We start from the raw sequence: 20,547 nt of genomic DNA on the forward strand, positions 1-20,547 counted from the left end.
AAAAAAACTAAATCTCTAAATTTTAATTGCTTCATTTTTTTTTATTTATTATTTTATTTTTAAAAATTTTATTTTTTAATTCATTGTTGATTATAACAACTTGATTATTATTAACTCATTTCAAATTTACAATAATTTTTTAAAAAACTAAAAAATAAGTAAAAGCTTAAGCTCGGCCCAAGCGCGCAGTGGGTCTGGTCCAAGCCCAACCTTTACACTCTTACTCTAATGGGCTTGGGTCCACGCTTGAAAAAGCCCAACCCAAGCCCTTAAATTGCCAACCCTAACTATTTATAAAAATATCGGGTCTTTGAAGTAATTTCACTAAATTACGGGAGTGTTATCATTTCTCATAAATTTAGTTGATAATATTTAATGTTAGTTATGACAATAATTTTAATAAGTAAATAATCAAATTTAATTGCCTATTCTATTTCATTTGAAAATTAAAATTATCTCGGTAACTATTTTGTCAAACTACAAAAGTATCACGTACTTTTCCCCAGTTTTTCAATGGGTAATTTGTAAAGAACTTGTATTACTCAGCAAATGGAGTCAATATTTTTGGTATCGGTAAACAAGCTAGAGCCTACAAGCGAGAAGTTAATACTGCCATTGAATGGAAGATATTGAAAGAGTGGGCATTTGTGGGCACAAAAATGACACATGGAACGTTCAAACTAACCATAAATTCCCAGCTCAACCGTATATCCTATCATCTAGTTATCTCGTTCTTGTACATCAGAAGCAACACTTGGATAACAAATTCACTTTGAAGTAGAAAAAGGAAAAATGCTATCCTTGAGTTCAAGAATAGGTTCAAATACATGCCTTGATGCTAGCTCATGTACTTATTCTTCATTATCATTATCATCTCTAGTATGTGTAAACCCACTTATCATAGAAAGAATTTGCCAAAGAAACCTTTGTCCTGTTGGTAAATTCTCTACTAATGCTGCTAAAATTACCCCCACCACTGTGAACCCGATTCTCGACGACTCATCTGATGCTAATAATCGGCAATCTCAATCTCGGGTGTGTTAAAATTTCATTTGGTTATGGTCTCTGCATTTTATAATTACAACTGACAAGCTTAGCCTTTGCTGTTCAAGAATTTTTCCAAATGTAATTAATTATACGTAAATAATATTTTGTTTATTTGAAGAAGTAGAGTTCTGCTGATTGGAAGGCGGCAAGGGCTTACAAAGAAAGTGGGTTCATTTATGAGGGGAAGATTCAAGGCTTTAATGGTGGAGGTCTGCTTGTTCGCTTCTTTTCTCTTGTGGGTTTTCTTCCCTTTCCCCAGATGAGCCCTTCTCATTCTTGTAAAGGTACTTCTCTTTTTAGTTTTTAATTTTTAATTTTACTATAATCTTTTCATGTTTTATCCTTTCACTCAAAGCTACCCTTAGGTTCACGGATGGTTGTTTAAATATCAATTTAATTGTCCGGGAAATTTAACTATGTTAAACAAGTTGTTTTGAGTTTTGCCCATCCACTACTTTTTAAACAAAAATAAAAAAATCAATTTAGCCAATAAATTTTATGTTTAACTATTCGATGGGGTTTATTCTGTTGCAGTTTGTGTAGAACAATAACCCACTTAATGACGTAATTCTTTCAAATCCTTCCAGCCAGTTCCTTCTCATTTCTCTTTCTTTATTGCTAGATCCTCTGTCTTTTAATCATGTTTTGGAGCAATGGAATAGCTCTTTTTCACAGTCAACTGTTCATTTAATGTTTATAGTTTCTCCAATTCTTACTTCATATTCATTTTTTCTTATCACCCCAAAACTTATGTTTGAAATCTCTTTTGTGGACATACTGGAAAGTCTGAGAATTAGAAATTGTTACCTAAACCTTTTAATTGATCCAATGATCCATTTGCGTGTTCATTCCTAAATGGGGAACATTTTCAACTCTGAATATATAGAAGACAATGAACAACTGCTGTTTTTAGTTGTAATGCATTATCTAGGGAGAAGTATGCAATCTCATTCCAAATGGCATATGCTATTTCAGCCAAGTGATTGATATGCCTACCCCTAATGTGCCCTATTTCAATTTTTTTTCCCCTTCATTGTTCTGCAATAATCCTCATTAGATAAAAAAAATTTATGCTTCCGTGAAACAGTTGATGGGACTTAAGACCAATTTGTTATTAAGACAAATCAATTTTTCACTAGTCATATGTTGTTCATTCTTATGCACTGTTGACCACATAATTACAGTTTGGGTAGGTGAGTAGTTTCATTGTCAACTTACTCTTGTACCATCTGATTTGGTTCTTGCTAACCTCTTGCTTTCTTTCTGTGATACCATCTCGTTTAGAGCCACAGAAAAGTATACATGAGATTGCCAAAGGTTTGACAGGGTCAATTATATCTGTGAAGGTGAGAATTTCTTTATGCAGTCCCTTATCTTTCTGGCTCACAAGAATCCTAAATGGGTCTCATATATCACTTAAAAATCTAACTTAATTTAAGCAGTGCTGTACGTTACCACTTTTTACAATGGGTTTACATATCTTAATAATCTGAAACTATTTGAATATCTGCTTAAATCTCTTTACGAACAAGTTGGTGTTTAGATGCATAGTCATCAGTGTTATCACTAGACAATCAGTATATAATGGCCCAAAAGTTTACATGAAATGTTTGATAGACATTCCTGAGTTTTCTGCAAAATCATTACTATTGAAAATGTGGGATCAATTTAGGGATGACAATGGGCACCGCAGACAACGGGTTTGCCATTACCAAACCCAAACCCACACAAAATTTAAATTACCAAACACACCCAGCCCGCCCGCAACCTGCTGTAGGTTTTAATTTTTTGAAGAAAACCCACCCGCTGTGGGTTTTGACAATTACCAAACTCACAATGGTACCTAGCGGATTTTTTCGGGTTTCTATATTTAAAATTACAAATGTTCAATATGTAAATTTATAATAATAACTTAAAATTTCACAAAACATACTCAATTCTAGATTTAACCAATGTAAATAGAAAATTAAAATTTCAACATCAATCCAACACAAATTCTCAAATTTAAGTATAAAATACACAAATCCATAAAAAAACCACAAATTAGTATCTAAAAACAACAATTATTATTTGATATTATCATTCAATACAAGCTCTAAGAGAAGATCTTCATTTTATTCACACCATTAGCACTCATCCAACACGATTTCTACAATAATAATTAAGATTAATATAATCTAAAAAATAATACTTTTTAAATACTAATCCAAAGAACAAAATTATAATAATGAAATAATCCATACATTAAGTTAAAGAATAATAGTCCATACAAAATTATAATAAGTATATAATAATCCATGCATTAAGTTAAAGCCTGTTAGGACTTAGGCATGTTTCAACTTACACGTACGTTTGCACTTTACATTATTTACTTTCTATATGTTTAGATTTAAATATTTTTTCAATTAAAATTAAATTAAAAATATTTAAAAAGAGCTACTAGTTGGCTAATACCAACCCACCCGCAACCTAGTGCGGGCTTTAATTTATAATACCAAACCTGCCCACAACCCACAAAATTACCTGCAGCGGGCGGGTTTTGGTGGGTGGGTTTGGGCGGGTTTGCGGGTACCGTTTCCATCCCTAGATCAATTAGAAGAAGGCTAGAGTCACTAATTTGCTTCAGGATTCAAAATTTACGGTGTCAATGGGAACAATTTTTAGAATAGGTTGTGTTTTACAATTTGTGCACTTACTTTTGATTGATTTCAGGTTGTAAGTGTGCTGTCAGGCAGTTTACGTGTTGTTATATAGCTCCAGACATTTACAATTGGCTAGCTCATGCTATCTATAGATAATTCAAGCCTATTAATTATCTCTGCAAGTATAATAACAGTATATCCATACGTGTTCTTTTTTTAATTCTTCTCGCTTAACTGTTTCTCTGAGCTTAATTTTGTATCATAATGTAAATTCTTTAATTTAGTTCATGAGACACATTGGTTTCCTCAATTGTATTGGTATAGACAAATGGTATCCCCTGAAATTAGAATGTATCCTGTTAACTGAGAATTGCTTCTGTCTGCTCGTACTTCCTTGGGCCCGGTCTTTTGCTGGTGAGAGGCTGAGAGGAAAGTTCTGAGATTGGATAATGAAGGGAAAATTATGCAGAGATTTATGAAAAAAATACTTGGAATGAATTGAAGAGAATCATAAGAAAAACAAAGAAAAACAATGCTCTAGACTAATTTATTCTTCAATCATCAGAAATCCACATTATTAAAGGTAGCTTTAGCATATCAAATAATTTTTTCTTGCTTCGAAAAGAAAAATGAAGGATGAAAAATGAAAACCTCAAAATATTTCAAGTTTGACCCCTTTTTTTCTTTTCTTGCTAACTACCTGAGTTGCTTGGGGGTTTAGTGATATTGGTGTATTTTCTCAATATGTTAGGTAATCCAAGCTAATGAGGAGATGAAGAAGCTGGTATTCTCTGAAAAGGATGCTGTCTGGAACAAGTATTCTTCAAGAGTTAATGTAGAGGATATTTTTGTAGGAAGGGTGGGATCTGTTGAGGATTATGGTGCCTTCATTCATTTACGCTTTCCTGATGGTATTACTGTCTCCAGTTTAATACTTCTAGATTTGTATTGCATTTGTGTTCTATGGAAATTTGAAACAACTGTGAACTGTGATGCAGGTCTCTATCATCTAACTGGGCTAGTACATGTCTCGGAGGTTTCATGGGATCTGATTCAAGACATTAGAGACATCCTTAACGAAGGTGATGAAGTGAGGGTGAAAGTTATAAAAATTGATAGGTAAGTTTGCATTGTTACATTCTCCTATTTTAAATCAATAGATGCTTTTCGAACAACTCAAAGAATCAGCGACTATGTTAGCATGGTTATAACCTAAACTGAGTTATGGAATATACTTTAGCTGAATATTTATTATTCATCTTGTACCATCGGAATGGAAGGAAAATAATTTAATTTGACATACTTTTGGGTGAAATTTTAAGAGCTTTGTACCGTACAATTTTAAATCTACCGTTTTTAGTGATTATTTTTTCTTACAAGGTCATGCTACATTTGATGATACAACTTGGAGGATACCATAAGCCTAAAGGTTTACAAATTTAAAATTTTTATTCATTTATTGTCACAAAAGTAGAGTTTTTTTTTTTTTGGTGGGGGGGGGAGGGGTGCGGGCGGGTGTTGGGGTTTGGTTTGGTGGTGTGGTCTTTGCTTTGTCAAATAAAAGCTCGAGTGTGTTTCAATGTCCCTACTTGAGTCGTGTTTTGACTGAGAAGTTAGAATAAGTACCATGCTTTGCTTTAGCATTTTCCAACAAGCTTCCATCAACAGCTCAAACTCATGTCTGTCACTCAGTTAGGGGACTATTTAAGGTTTTATCAGGATGGAAAGACTTGAACATGCATAGACCAATATGTTTTTCTTGTTGGAACAAGCTAAAATGCCAACTGTTCAATTTTTTATGTCTTATTGTTATTTTTAACAGGACGTCACAGTTTGAGACAATGAAAATTAGTTGGAGGAAATTTTTTGCTGATACCATTTTCTAAGTTTGTCTATTTCTCATAACACACTCAAATAAAAATGCACTGTCTATGCTGAAACAACTGTGAAATCTATCCATAAAATTCCATCAGCTTGAAATCTCAGCTGACCTATTACCATTAATTTTAAGGTCTCTTCTCTGACTGTTGTCTATCATTATAACCATCAAGAATCGTCTGTGGACAAAATGGTGATTTCTTCATTCTTCCTCAATTCTATAAAGTCTAACATAGCAAGTTGAAGGTTTCTTGCTCTTTTGCTTCAAAAAGCATCCACTCGATCAGATGGCATTTTTATACAGGAAGTGCTAATGACATAATTTTATAATCCTGGAAAATTTGTTGTAGTAAACATAGTAGCTAGGTCGAAATTTAGATGCTAGTCTAAGGGCATAAAGTCTTTGTGCAGAGCATCATTTTCATCATTTGACGAAGGGTGCTCGTTTTGTTGCACAGTAATTAAAGTTGTCGGTCATCACCAATTGGGAACTGGCTTGGTTAGTTACCAAATGATGGTTTGCAGTTTTTTCCCAGTCTCTTTTCTAACGAAAATCACAGGACTTTGCCCAACTTCCCAGTACGTTTTTTTTTTTTTTAAGTAAGGGGATGGGCAAAGCCCAAATAGGTTTTTATTTTCCCCCTTACTACCCCCAAGACTCGAACCCGGGCGTCAGCTGCTACAAGCTTGATGCTGTTACCAACCCGAACACGCCCTTGGGGGCTCCCGGTAGTTTAAGAAGGTTGAAACTAGCTCAATATAAGTGGATTTTGAGATAGTTTTCTTATTTTTGATTATATATATATATATATATTGTTTTTGTCCTTCTTCCTAAGTTTCACCCCCTTTTTCCATATTTAAATTTCATATATCATAAGCAACTGCCTGGGATTCTCATTTGGAATAAATGCAGGGAAAAGTCACGGATCACTCTGTCAATCAAACAGTTGGAAGAAGATCCTCTTTTGGAAACTCTGGAGAAAGTAATTCCACAGGTTTGTAATATAAAGTCAATCTTATGTTCATTTTTATCATATTAATCTCTTCATCATTCACAAGACAGAATTAAGGCTGATGGAACTGAAAATTCAGGATGGCTCTGTTATTTCTGATTCTTCAAGCATGAGCAGTAGTAATAGCAATACTATTGAACCTCTTCCAGGGCTTGGAGCCATATTTGAAGAGCTTCTACAAGAAGATGGGTATGGATTTATCATTGCCCTGCGTGCAAAGATAAACTTGTAAAAGTTATTTTCTTATGAATATGTAATTCCAAATGTCTAGAGGCTTTCATTAAAAAAGTATAAATTTGCATTTACATTGAGCATTTTTGGTGTTCATGTTTCAAGGAAATAAATAATTCAATCTATCCATTTTTTTTATTTTACGTTTCTGTCGCATCCATTGCCAGTCTATTTGGATTTAATGATGATGACAATCATCATCATTGACTTTTTCATTATTGTTATTAGAGTTCAGTTTATTGACTTTTTCATTTCTGGATCTATTTTGCTGATGGATTTCCAATGGAGGGTTTTATTTAAGGTAGTTTTAGTTGAATGGAGGAGATAGATCTTGTATGATTCATATAGTGATGTCTTTAAAGTCAATAGATATTCTTGAAGCTAATTTCAACCCATTTCTTATGCACTTTTGATCTACCACCTTGGCCTAATAAGTTTGCTTTGGATGATTTCATTAGAATAAACTTGATAAGTGTTTGAAGTATGGCTATTAAATATGATGACAGCTATTGGGAGAATAATAAATTATTGGGCTCTTTCTTTCTCTAATTGAGGAGAAATTTTAGAATATATCAAAGCTACTATGTCAGCCATATAACAAATAAATCATGTTACGACATATGTGCATTTATTTTGAAAACCTATTATGCAAATGGTGGTTATATAAAATTTAAATACACTTGTCATATATGCATTAGTTGATTGTATTATCTCTAGTGTATTCTAAAATTTTTCTTAATTAAGAATGTCTCTGCAGGGTGAATTTCTGTCTTTGTCTTTTTCCTTAGGGCAAGAATCAGTCTTACAAGTCGCACTTCTCTTTTTCTTGTCCAAGTTTGTTTGTTTTCATGTAACCATGTTGCCCTCTTCTAGTGTTTTCTGCATTGCCATTTATCTTTGAATCTGCACGTTCAAAAAAAATAAAAAACACATGTACGTTAGGTTTTGGAATTATGAAAAAACAGAACAGCATGACTGCATTAATGTGTTCCCAAGCTTGATGTTTAATTGAATAATCACTGTGTTTAACCTTTCATGCAGGCATATGCGTGTGTACTGTTTCATTTCCTTTCCTTCTTTCTTTTGCATTTGCCCCCCCCCCCCCCCCAAATGGGTAAAAAGAAGAAAACCAGTCTTAAGAAGGGAATTCTGTCCCCATTTTTCATTTAATATTGATTACATGGGAATTCTTTTTCTTAAATTGTTTTTATATTTCTGGTCATTTTATGATCTCAAGATGAATATCTTATTTGCTATTTTATGATGTTTCTGGTCAGTATAGATGATGTAAGAATAACCCGACAAGGTTTTGAGAAACGTGTTGTTTCACAAGACCTGCAGCTTTGGCTCTCAAATGTGAGTTTCTTCCAATTTTTCCTTGATATTCTCTCTGTGCTGAGTGATTGCCATGTGTTATATCGGAATTGTCATCTTGTAGGCACCACCCAGTGGTAAGAAGTTTACCCTCCTGGCTCGTGCTGGAAGGCAGGTGAGTTGCGTCATGGCTTTCTTTGTGTCCATCTCTCTCCGTCTCTCTGCCTCTTTCTCATTTTAGTTTTGGTAACTCATTGTGGTTTAGGTGCAAGAGATACAACTTTCGACATTCCTTGATCAGGAAGGCATCAAAAAGGCATTGCAACGAGTATTGGAACGTGTTCCATGAAACGGCGATAGTTAACAATTGATGTCTGTGCCTTTTCTTTCTGTACAAAAGTTCTTGTATTCTCAAAACTGCCGCTTAAATCTGTATACGAATTTCATCAAAAATTTTAAGATCTCTAATTCATTGTAAGAGATGCATTGATTTTCAATTACAGTAGCCATTTTTAATATATTGTAACATGGAGTAGAAATTGACTTGAGTCGTATAAGAATTTTGTGATTGTATTTCGAAAGGAAATCTTGCAAACAAGCACTGATGGCAAAAACTGACATTTATAAAATAAATGAATCAAGATTTTGTATAAACAATAACAGTTGTTAATTCTTGCAGTAGATTTAGTTTGAAAGTGGGCGTTCCAAAAATTTATGTGAACTTGTATGCCGTCCGTGTAAATTTATTCACATTTCTTGATGAACTGCAGTTTCCTCAAAGGCGGTATCATGGTTGAATTTCAAGCTTTGATTAGTGGTTTTGGGACAAGATGATTGTTGCAATTCTAGGGTTTTTGCTTCTGTAGAGATGCAGCGGGAAATGCTATTCTTCAATTAATAGTTTACAGTTTACAAGTATGTGGAATATGCTTAATCAGTTAAACTGATTTTCTAGGTGTTCTATATAGCGGGAAATGATATTCTTACTTCAATTAATAGTTTATAGTTTATTAATGTGTCGAATATGCTTAAACAGTTAAAACTGTTTTTCTAGATGTTCTATATCTTCTAGGTGGTCTAGGTGATCAAATTTGAATCGATCCATTAGAGGGTGACACTGATATAAGAGGGCATCTTGGCAAAAGCCCTACAGAAGCCAGAAAATGAAAATTCAAAGGTGCATACTGACATATGAGAAAAAGTCTTTCCCACTTGGTGCCCAAGAATTGTACTGTGTCATGGAGGGCCATCTCAAAGGTGGTAAGTCCACCACAAATATTTAGGGCTGATTTAAAATTATTTTTGGGAGATTTAAAAGTAATTTTAAAAATTTAAAAATTAATTTTAGTGTTTGATAAAAAAAATCAAAATCATTTTTGTCAAAATCAGTCTATTCTACAGTTGATTTTAAAAAGTAGGGAATGAATAACTTTTAGATTTTTATTTTGAAAATTAATTTTATCCTTTAATACAATTCCATAAATACCCTTAAAATTATTACCTAAACCCAAAACTATCCTTCTTCAAATTGGAAACAAAATCAATATTTTAATATTTTTTATTATAATTCATCAATATAAATTTATTAATATCAATTTGTTGGTCGAATTATTATTAAATTTGTTTCAATATATTATAAATTTTATTTTTAGTAAGAATTATTATAATAAACAATTAAAATATTATATGTCCATGTTTTTATATGTATAAGTAAATTTTATCATACATTATATACATTTTAGTCATTTTTTGCTCTCAGTAATTTAACAATAAAATTTATTAAATATTCATAACTACTTTCAAAACTTACAGTACTTTTGAATTTAACTGATTCTCTTTAAAATTGATTATTTTTATAGTATAGTTAACAACAGTTATTTTAAAAGTTACAACATTCTCAAATTGGCCCTTAAGCATGTTAGTATGGGAAGATCCCCACTGTGCTAGATTAGTTCCATCAAAAGAACCCCACTAATAGTTTCCTCCATAGGGCTATATAGGGAGAGCACCCTGACAATCTCATGTGTGCTTGTCGGACAAGCTCAGGAGATAGTCATATAATGCCATTTGTCAAATCCACCCCAAGAATCAAGATATTAAAATTCCACAATGAAAGCATTAAAAATTCCTTATCTAAGGAGGAATTGAGATATTTAAATTTCACAATGAAATTATTAAAAAGCCCTTATTTCAAAAGGCAAACAACTAACCTCTGAGCTACCCATCATAAAAATAAAAGTTATCTTTAAGTTTCTACATATTAAAGCCCCACAACTTATTAGATTCATTAAAGCTTAAATTACTGAAAACCATAATTGATCACTTTTAATTGGGCTTAACCTTATATGATAGTTCGTAACAAATAATTATTCATATATAATCCCAACGTTGGATTAAGGATCCAACAAATTTTTTTAAGATCAAGAAAATTTTTGTTTTGATGAACAACTGCACAGTTGCTTAGTTATGAAGTTAGTATGAACTTCGATCGAGTTTTGAAAATCTCTTTTAAAACATGGCTTCATTGAACCTGTGCTTGAGTTATCTATATAAGTGGTTACGGTTCTTAGGTCAAATGTATCGTTCTATTTTCTGCTGACATCCCGTCATTAGAAAGAGTGTAGAGAGAAGTTTAAAGGATTCTCTAAGAAAATGTGTTGATTTGAAAGACAAACCACACGACAATAGAGAGCAATTAAACATTATGGATTCAGGTACACTTCCTCATATTTTTTTATTGATTCTTGGAAATACAACATGAATTTTCTTGGATTTTAGGTGATGCTTTTCCAAAAGTTAATTATTTTCTAACAAGGATATCAAAGCCTCTTTATGTTGAATCATTGAGAATCGAATTTACTTTTTGATTAATGATTAAATCTTTAGAGTTCTTGAATTTAATAATTTCGGTATTATTCAGTTTCAGAATAATTATGGTTGTTGTTATTAAGGATTAAAAAAAGAAAATTCAATTAATAAAAAGGACTTGAGATTTAGGCCGTTAGCAACCACTACCACCACCAGCATCGACGGTAAGCCAACTGTGGCCTAGTGGAAATGGCGATCATCATGCAAATTGCATAAGGAAGAAAAAAAAATTAGGGTTTTAAAGATTTGGGGGCTTTTTAGAATCTTCACCTGAATTGGTCTAACCCTGACTCGGTCAACAGTTGATTGTTGATAGTTGACTTTGACTTTGACCCCTTTTTTTAAAGGATAATTTTTAGGCAGTTTTAAATTTAAATATTGTTATGTATATATATATATAGTAGTTTTCTGATTAGGGATTTTAAAGTGCGGGAAAGTCTAAGAAAACTTTAAAATCACACGGCTTTAAAGGCTTACAGTTTTACGCCTTTAAAACCATGCGGTTTTAAAGCTTTCCCGTATTTTCCCGCACTTTAAAATTCCGAATTGGAACATTTCTCTCTCTCTCTCTCTCTCTCTCTCTCTCTCTATATATATATATATATATATATAGAATTAATTAAAGCAACATTTCATCAAAATGACCTCTCTTGTGGAAATTTATTTGTTTTAGAATATAAAAGGATGTGTGTATTAAATTTATGTGAATATTGATCGGCTTAAAGGAACGTTCATGTTTAATAGAATTGCATGTGCACCTATAATAATAAACGCGTGATGATTATTTGGTTTTACATGTGAACAATAAATCGGTCCAAAAGAATATTTATTTTTTTGACATGTTTTTGTTATTAGTGTTTAAATACTAGACCAAGATATCACTTACAAGTTAATATTTTGTCTAAAGATGAAATATTATTGGAGTGTCTGATATCTTGAGATGGAGTTTGCCTTTATTTGAATTTATTTTTGTTTTGAGACTACTATGGGCTTGTTTTATTTGGTTGTTGTTCTCTATTCAATTATGACTCCTACTAATATTACTGCCAACATCAATTCTATTCCTATACTAAATGACGCTAACTTCAAGTCATGGCAACAAAACCTTTAATAGTTCTCATAGTCATAGATCTCACCTTGAGTTGATTCTCCCTTAACTCTTATGGATGCGAATACGCCTGATGACAAAATGAAAATAGAATAATGGAAGAAATTAAAATGCATGTGTATAATGACTATGAAGAAGGCTATTCTGGAAGCATTAAGGGGCTTAATGTCTGAAAAGGTAACTACATCTAAGGAGTTTTTTTTACAGAATTTGAACAGAGGTTTGTCAAGAATGAAAAGGCTGAACTAGGTACGCTCTTGACAAGCCTAATTTTAATGAGGTATACAGATAAAAAGCAATATCAAGTAGTATATCATGGAGATGTCTTATCTTGCTTCTAAGCTAAGAATACTTAAGCTCAAATTCTCTGAGGACTTGCTAGTGCATCTAGTTTTGATATCTTTACCAACATAGTTTAACTAGTTTAAAGTGAGCTACAATTGTCAGAAAGAGACTTGGTCACTGAATGAGCTTATATCTCACTGCGTTCAGGAAGACGATAGGATGAAGAAAGATAAGGCAGAAAGAGCTCACCTGACATCTACTCTAAGGGCAAAGACAAGGGCAAGAAAACGAAGAAAGATAAAGAAGTTACAGATACAACACTTCAAAAGAACCAATGAAAGAAGCTGGCTGATCCAGAAAGTACTAGTTGTTTCTTCTGTAAAGCTGAAGGGCATGAGAAGAAGTATTGAACCAATTATCACGCGTGGCATGATAAGAAGAATTTGCTTCTTATTTTGATTTGTTCTGAGGTTAATTTAACTTCAGTACCTAGATACACATGGTGGACAGATTCTGATGTAATGACTTACATCAGTATGTCTATACAGGGTTGCTTGAATTGCCAAAAGCCTAATAAGGGTGAAAGATACATTTATGTCGGTAATGGCAAGAAGATTGAAGTTGAAGCAATTGGAAAATTTAGGCTACTATTAAAAATTAGATTTTATTTGGGTCTTGATGAAACACTTATTGTTATGTCATTTAAATGAAATTTGATTTCCATTTTCACTTTGGATAAATTTGGCTTTTTTTTGTTTATTTAGGAATATAAAATTTAGTTTATTTCATGATTCAAAACTAGTTAGTTCTAGTTCGTTGTTAGGCTATGATAATCTTTATTTCATTGATACGATTAGTTCATTTAATGAATTTCTGCAATTCAATGCATGAGTTTTAAAGAGAAGATTAATCAATGAGAATTCAACTGTGTTATAGCATAAGAGATTAGGTCATATCTCCAAATGAAAAATAGATAAACTTGTGTTAGTGAAATTCTCGACTCCTTAGATTTTACAGATTTGGATGTTTGTGTTGACTGTATAAAGGGAAAATAAACCAATAAAAGAATATTTGAAGCCAACAATGAAATACTAACTAGGCAACCCAAGAGGGGGGTGAATTGAGATTTTAAAAATAAGCTAAACAAACTATAAACAATTTAATCTAATGTCTCAATGGAATAAAAAACAATAAATTCAATAAAGCACAATAATAAAATAGTAAGGAGAGAGAGAGCAAGCACAATGATTTTTACGTGGTTCGGCAATTTCCGCCTACGTCTACGCCTCCAAGCTCACCTGACTTGAGGATTTCATTATCCAAACCTCCCAAGACTTCAAATGCTTACAATTGACTTCCAAGGTGTCAATGAACCTTTACAATAAAGAGATTATCTCCCCAATCTCTTCACCCCAAGTGTTTCTCACACTTATACACTCACAATTTGATGAGAAATGAAAATTACAACAAACAACTCCCTTTTAGAGTGGATATACAAATGATAACGCAATGATGATTCAATAAATGATGATTTACGAAATTGAAGCTCAATATATGTTGTGTGCACTTGTTTATGCTTGGAAAGATTTTTAAAAATGAATTGGATTTGAGTTTATATAGTTTGAGCTCAAAAACTAGTCGTTATGCACTTTTTGGTGATAACCGGTTTACTACTTTCAGAATCCGGTTAGCTGCTTTTATATTACCGTTACAACATATTTTTGAATTTTGCACATCCGGCATACCGCTTACGGAATCCGGTTAGCCGCTTTCATTCTAGTAAGCTACTGCCCAAAATCCGGTCTACCGCTTGTGAAAATCTGGTTAGTCGCTTGCTACATTGATTGCTACAGTGAATAATTTTCTAAAATTATAGTTTTATCCCAAAACTTTCTATAACTATATTATGACCTAAAACGTTATAATTTTTCAAATAGGTCAAATTTCAGAATTTCTAAATAATACTTGCTATTCCCAAAACTTTATAAAATTATGATATGGCCCAAAATGTTATGAATTTTTTCAAATAAGTCCTCCAAAATTTTAAGCAATACTTGTTGATTTCAAAGTTTTCAAAACTCTTTCAATTAGACCATAAACTTGAAAAACAATCAATTTCATAAAATTATTTTTCCATTAAATATAAAACCTTTATAATGTGAAAATAATGATTTATTTAAAATGTATGAAAAATAATTTAAGCTTTTAAAAACTGAATCATTCTTAATTTTGTTTGTTATCATCAAAATCAATATTATGGATACATAAATGTTAACAATCTCCCCCTTTTTGATGATGACAAACTTTTCATGTATTTAAAGAATGATTGCAGAAATTGCTCCCCCTGAATGTAATCTCCCCCTACAATTTGAGTTTAAAAGATTAATTATTTTTAATCTTATTTGTTATCATCAAAATCAACATTATGAAAACATATATATTAACATTCTCCCCATTTTTTATGATAACAAACTTTTTATGTATTTAAAGAATGATTCCATAAATTGCTCCCCCTAAATGTAAGCTTCTCTTACAATTTAGCTAAATTAACAAATTTAAATACATGTATTCTTCTCCCCCTTCATCAACAAAAAAAAAAAAAAAAATTAGTGAAAAAGAAAAAGAGTAGCAAATTTGTTACTCATGTTGTCCGAATAGAAATTTCGATAGAATCTCTCCCTAACAACAAGCATCACCTCAAATACAAGTATATTGCTCCTAAATTGTTATAAATCATGATACAAGCCAACTCCATACACAAATCATCACACCAAAATATCATGAATCATTATTCCATAAATTACCAAGTCAACAACTTATAACATAAAATTATCATATAAAACACCCATGTAATCAAATCATTATCATATCTCAAAATCATCACCATAATCACATATCAATCATTAAAACAATACTCAAAAGTGCATATTATTCTCCTTTTTTTGACAACATCGAAATGGTATATTATTTTGTCTCTCCCTTTGGACAACCAAAAAGTTCAAAATGCATATTATCCAAAATAGAACAAGTAATAAGCTAAGAAAAGGAAGGCAAGAGTCATAAGAGCATAATGTCAACAATCCAAGTTCCACAAGTAATAATCACATTTTTTTAAAAAAAAAGTAAACTCATTTAAGATCTAATGTGACATTTCAATATAACTTAAAAAATCTCATATGCTTAAAATTCTCGAAGTATATGTATTTCTCCCCCTTTCGATATCGTTTAAAGCAAGTAATGCATATTCGACAATACATCAATAAAGTACAAAAAATGTATCCATTCACCAATCATAGATTCCATAAGATCAAACTTCATCAAATACATATAATCATCAAAGCATATTCTTTATCTCAAATCTTAAGCAAAGCATAAGTATATAATGACAATATATAGATCATCAAAATCAACATAGCTATTAAGATAAGCCATCATCATGAGCTAAAAGAATAAGTGATCAAATTCATAAGTGCAATAAGTCATGTGTGCGAATTTTATAAATGAATGATGATATAACACAATTAATGACATATAAATTCACACATACATAAGAGATGTACAATGATGATAGACAATTAAGAAGATGAAATCAAAGACCATACAATCATCAAAATTAAACAAAGGCATCATGATAAATCACTCAATGTTATGCACAATGATAATTCCATCATATAAACATACAAGCATACTTTTGCAAATTCAAGCTATTATCCATTTATCATGGTCCACTCAACATAATAAATAGGCAAGATAAGCTTATCCACATCATGTTAATGAACTTAATGTTATGATAAGATATGAAATACTTACTAAGATTAAAAGACTATCACTTATAATCAATAAGGCAATAGTTGTTACCAAAACAATTAAATTATCTTGTCTCATCATTTTCGCTTAGACAATGATCAAGTGATTATCCTCATAAGCTTTCATCAAGGAACTCTCCGTCATTTCTTGATTGTGATACCTACAAAGAAAACATTCACGTTGTGCCCTTTGGTACCCAAATATTCTTGGGTCCTTGAGCATTAGAATTGGTTTCTTTTGGAACCCAAATACATTTGACTCCATAATATACATTTCTCTTAACTGGACATCTAAAACTTATATGATAATTTCCATTACAATAATGACAAACAATCTTATGATCACTTGTGGAGGTAACCTTAACAAAATAATTCTTATAATATTTTTGTTTCAAGTTAGGCTTATACCCAAGTCCTCCTTTATCAAGCACACATTTTTGAGTGCTTAGTAATTTTTCTAAGTTCTTTTGACCACTTGTGAATTTTAACACAATTTCATTGAGCTCATTACTTTTTTTCTTAAGCACTTCATTTTCTTTCATCAATTCATCAACATGTGATCTTTCATGTTCATACAAAATGCTTTGTTTACCTTTTAATGAAACAATTTTATCATGCAACATTTTATTATCTAAATCTAGTCCTTTAATCTTTTCATTTAATGAATCATTACATTTTTGTAAAGTATCCTTTTCATTTTTCAAGTCATCTACATGTGATTCTAGATGTTTGTGTGAAGTGCTAGATTTCTTATTTGATAATGCAACTCTATCATGCAATATTTAATTCTCTAATTCTAAGCATGTAATCTTTGCACTTAAAGATTCATTTTCATTTGTGAGCTCTACCATTTTCTTTTCAAGACATAAATTTGTTTTACCAATTTTCATCAACTCATCATGCAATTCTTTAAAAACATCGTGCAATTCATCATAAGTAGGAAGATCATTTACCTCATCAAGTTTGTCATCTCCTATTGCCATAAGTGTTAGGTTTGACAATTCTTACAAATCTTCTTCATCACTCGATTCTTCATCGCTATTGTCCCAAGTAGCCACTATGGCTTTCTTCTTGAGTTTGTTGAGAAGTGGACACTCCGATCTTATATGGCCATGCTTTTTGCATTCAAAACAAACAATTGCATCCTTCTTCCCTTTCTCCACCTTAAGGTTTTCTCTCATGAGATGTTTAAAGTTTCTTCTCTTGATTTGCTTCTTGAAGATCCTTCTAAACTTTCTAGCAATCATTTCAATGCCTTCATCTTCAAAGTCACTTCCATCATCATCACTTTCAACTATAGAAGATTTAAAAGCAAAGCTCTTCTTCTTTTTATCTTCATCAATTCTTTTATTAGCTATATTTTCTTCATATGAAATAAGTGAACCAATAAGATCATCAAGAGATAAAGTATTAAGATTTTTTGCTTCTTCTATGGCTGTTCTCTTTGGTCTCCACTCTTTTGACAATGATCTAATAATTTTCTTCACTTTTTTACAATTACTAAATGTCTTTTAAAGTGCTTCAAGAGAATTTACAATATCGGTGAATCTAGTGTACATATCATGAACACACTCATATGATTGCATTTGAACATCTCATATTGCCTAGTGAATCTACTAATTTTACACTCCTTGACTTGATTTGTTCCCTCATATACAACTTCAAGTTTCTTCCAAATTTCATAAGCACTTTCACAACTAGAAACTCTATGAAATTCTTTCTTATCTAAAGAATTCATTGCTTTGGAGTTTAAAGACATTTTTTTCTGTTCTAATCCACTCCATTGACTAGAAGGTTTTGAAATTTCTTCCCCTTCTTCACTTTTAGTAGTAGGCATGAAAGGACCATCATTAATGATTTCCCAAATTTCATAGTCTAAGCCTTATAAAAATACTCTCATCCTAGTTTTCCAATAAGGATAGTCATTACCATAAAAAAATGGAGGTCTAGTGGTGGATTGGCCTTCTATGAAGGTTGAACTAATTTGGGTTGCTATTGATCTTTAACTCTAAATGGTTAAGTCTACACAAGAGCACATCGCTCTGATACCAAATGAAATACTAACTAGGCAACCCAAGAGGGGGGTGAATTGAGATTTTAAAAATTAAGATAAACAAACCATAAACAATTTAATCTAATACCTTAATGGATTCAAAAATAATAAATTCAATAAAGCACAATAATAAAATAGTAAGGAGAGAGAGCGCAAACACAATGATTTTTATGTGGTTCGGCAATCCCCGCCTACGTCCACGCCTCCAAGCTCACCCAGCTTGAGGATTTCACTATCCAAGCCTCCCAAGGCTTCAAATGCTTACAATTGACTTCGAAGGTGTCGATGAACCTTTACAACAAAGAGATTATCTCCCCAATCTCTTCACCCCAAGTGTTTCTCACACTTGTACACTTACAATTTGATGAGAAATAAAAATTACAACAAACAACTCTCTTTTAGAGTGGATATACAAATGATAGCACAATGATGATTCAATAAATGATGATTTACGAAATTGAAGCTCAATATATGTTGTGTGCACTTGTTTATGCTTGTAAAGATTTTTAAAAATGAATTGGATTTGAGTTTATATAGTTTGAGCTAAAAAACTAGCCGTTATGCACTTTTTGGTGATAACCAGCTTACTGCTTTCAAAATCCGGTTAGCCGCTTTTATGTTACCGTTACAACATATTTTTGAATTTTGCACATCCGACATACCGCTTACGGAATCCGTTTAGCCGCTTTCATTCGAGTAAGCTATTGCCCAAAATTCGGTTTACCACTTGTCAAAATCCGGTTTACCGCTTGCTATAGTGACTGCTATAGTGAATAATTTTCTAAAATTATAGTTTTACCCCAAAGCTTTTTATAACTGTATTATGGCCCAAAACGTTATAAATTTTACAAATATGTCCAATTTCAGAATTTCTAAATAATGCTTGCTATTCCCAAAACTGTGTGAAATTATGATATGGCCCAAAATGTTATGAAACTTTTCAAATAAGTCCTCTAGAATTTCAAGCAATACTTGTTGATTTCAAAGTTTTCAATACTCTTTCAATTAGACCATAAACTTGAAAAACAATCAATTTCATAAAATCATTTTTCCATTAAATATAAAACCTTTATAATGTGAAAATAGTAATTTATTTAAAATGTATGAAAAATAATTTAAGCTTTTAAAAACTTAATCATTCTTAATTTTTTTTGTTATCATCAAAATCAACATTATGGATACATAAATATTAATAAACAGGACTTTAGAGATCTTAGAACTCGTACATACAAATATTGTGGCCATTTCTTACGATTGGAATGGTCAATAATATTTTATAACGTTTATAGACGATTTTTCTTAATATGACTACATATGTCTACTTTATAAAAAGTCATAGTCATTGGATGTGTCGAAAAGTTTTAAGACTAAAGTTGAAAACCAACTTCACAAATGAACTAAAAGCGTCCTATCTAACTGTGGTGGTGAGTATTATGATAGATATAATGGTTTAGGTGAACATTCTGAATAGTTTACTATATTCCTAAAGGAATGTGATATCATCCTATAGTACAATATATCGGGTTTGCCGCTATGAATGATGTTGATAAAAGGCGAAGCAGAACATTTAAAGATATGGTGAAGAGTATGATTTACAATGTACTTTACCGGAATCACTCTCAAAAGAAGCACTTAAGGCTGCATTATATATCTTTAACAAGATTCCAGCTAAAGCTACTGCCCAAAACCCTTACGAACTTTAGATAGGTTAGAAGTCTTGTCTAGAGTGCTTGAAAAGAAACTGGACTCAAGGATGATGAATTACTATTTTATTGGATACTCTGAAAGATCTAGGGGGCACAAGTTTTGTGATCTTGAAATTAAATAGATTTTTGAGTTAGGAATTGCCCATTTTTTTGAGGATGTCGAGTTTGCGAGGGGAAATATAGTTAGAGACTTGTTGTCTTTAAAGATGAATATGTTGATATTCGCATAGATGTTATTAGCATTGATTAAGGTTTCATTCCTAATTTTGTTCAAGACACAACAAATAAAAACAATGTTAGAGAACCCTCATACAAGAAGTTATTATAGAAGAACAAACTTTATCATTTGAAGAACTTATACCATTAAGGAGATCCACTAGAGAAATTTGAAGTGCAGTGCCAGAAGACTATATTATATTTCTCCAAGAATAAGATGTGGACATTAGAGTGGTGTAAGATGATCCAATCAATTTCCATTAGGATATAGAAAGTTCTAACTCTCAGAAGTAAATTGATGCTATGAATGAAGAGATAAAGTCCATAAAGCATAAAGATGTATATGATCTCCTCTATATGTTTAGTGAAGAGCGGATGCA

The 20,547-nt window shown here is 31.8% G+C and overlaps 1 protein-coding gene across 3 annotated transcripts; it reads left to right on the top strand.

Annotated features, from left to right (window-relative positions):
- Nucleotides 1-609: 609 nt before the first annotated feature.
- LOC18032136 (30S ribosomal protein S1) lies at nucleotides 610-8,678 on the top strand. Of its 3 annotated transcripts, none has more exons than XM_006421002.2 (10): nucleotides 610-1,035; nucleotides 1,172-1,331; nucleotides 2,332-2,393; nucleotides 4,441-4,600; nucleotides 4,688-4,808; nucleotides 6,481-6,562; nucleotides 6,660-6,769; nucleotides 8,089-8,167; nucleotides 8,250-8,300; nucleotides 8,391-8,677. In XM_006421002.2, exons 1-10 carry the CDS (start codon nucleotides 793-795, stop codon nucleotides 8,472-8,474), a joined length of 1,152 nt encoding a protein of 383 aa, XP_006421065.1. In that variant the 5' UTR covers nucleotides 610-792; the 3' UTR covers nucleotides 8,475-8,677. The 3 variants fall into 3 exon arrangements, 2 of the variants coding, with proteins under 2 accessions (XP_006421065.1, XP_006421062.1); XR_002907118.1 differs by having other exon boundaries at nucleotides 611-1,035; nucleotides 8,094-8,167; nucleotides 8,391-8,641; XM_006420999.2 differs by having other exon boundaries at nucleotides 945-1,035; nucleotides 1,166-1,331; nucleotides 8,391-8,678.
- Nucleotides 8,679-20,547: the final 11,869 nt, after the last annotated feature.

The sequence above is a fragment of the Citrus clementina genome, unplaced genomic scaffold, assembly GCF_000493195.1.
Source record: "Citrus clementina cultivar Clemenules unplaced genomic scaffold, Citrus_clementina_v1.0 scaffold_9, whole genome shotgun sequence".
NCBI classification, from domain to species: Eukaryota; Viridiplantae; Streptophyta; class Magnoliopsida; order Sapindales; family Rutaceae; genus Citrus; species Citrus x clementina.

Bases quoted from the DNA above. Each gene is read 5' to 3' on its own strand.
- LOC18032136 (XM_006421002.2), top strand. From the start codon at position 793: ATGCTATCCTTGAGTTCAAGAATAGGTTCAAATACATGCCTTGATGCT. The intron at 2,394-4,440 runs GTGAGAATTTCT...TCAATATGTTAG, and splicing joins GGTCAATTATATCTGTGAAG to GTAATCCAAGCTAATGAGGA. The intron at 6,563-6,659 runs GTTTGTAATATA...CTGAAAATTCAG, and splicing joins TGGAGAAAGTAATTCCACAG to GATGGCTCTGTTATTTCTGA.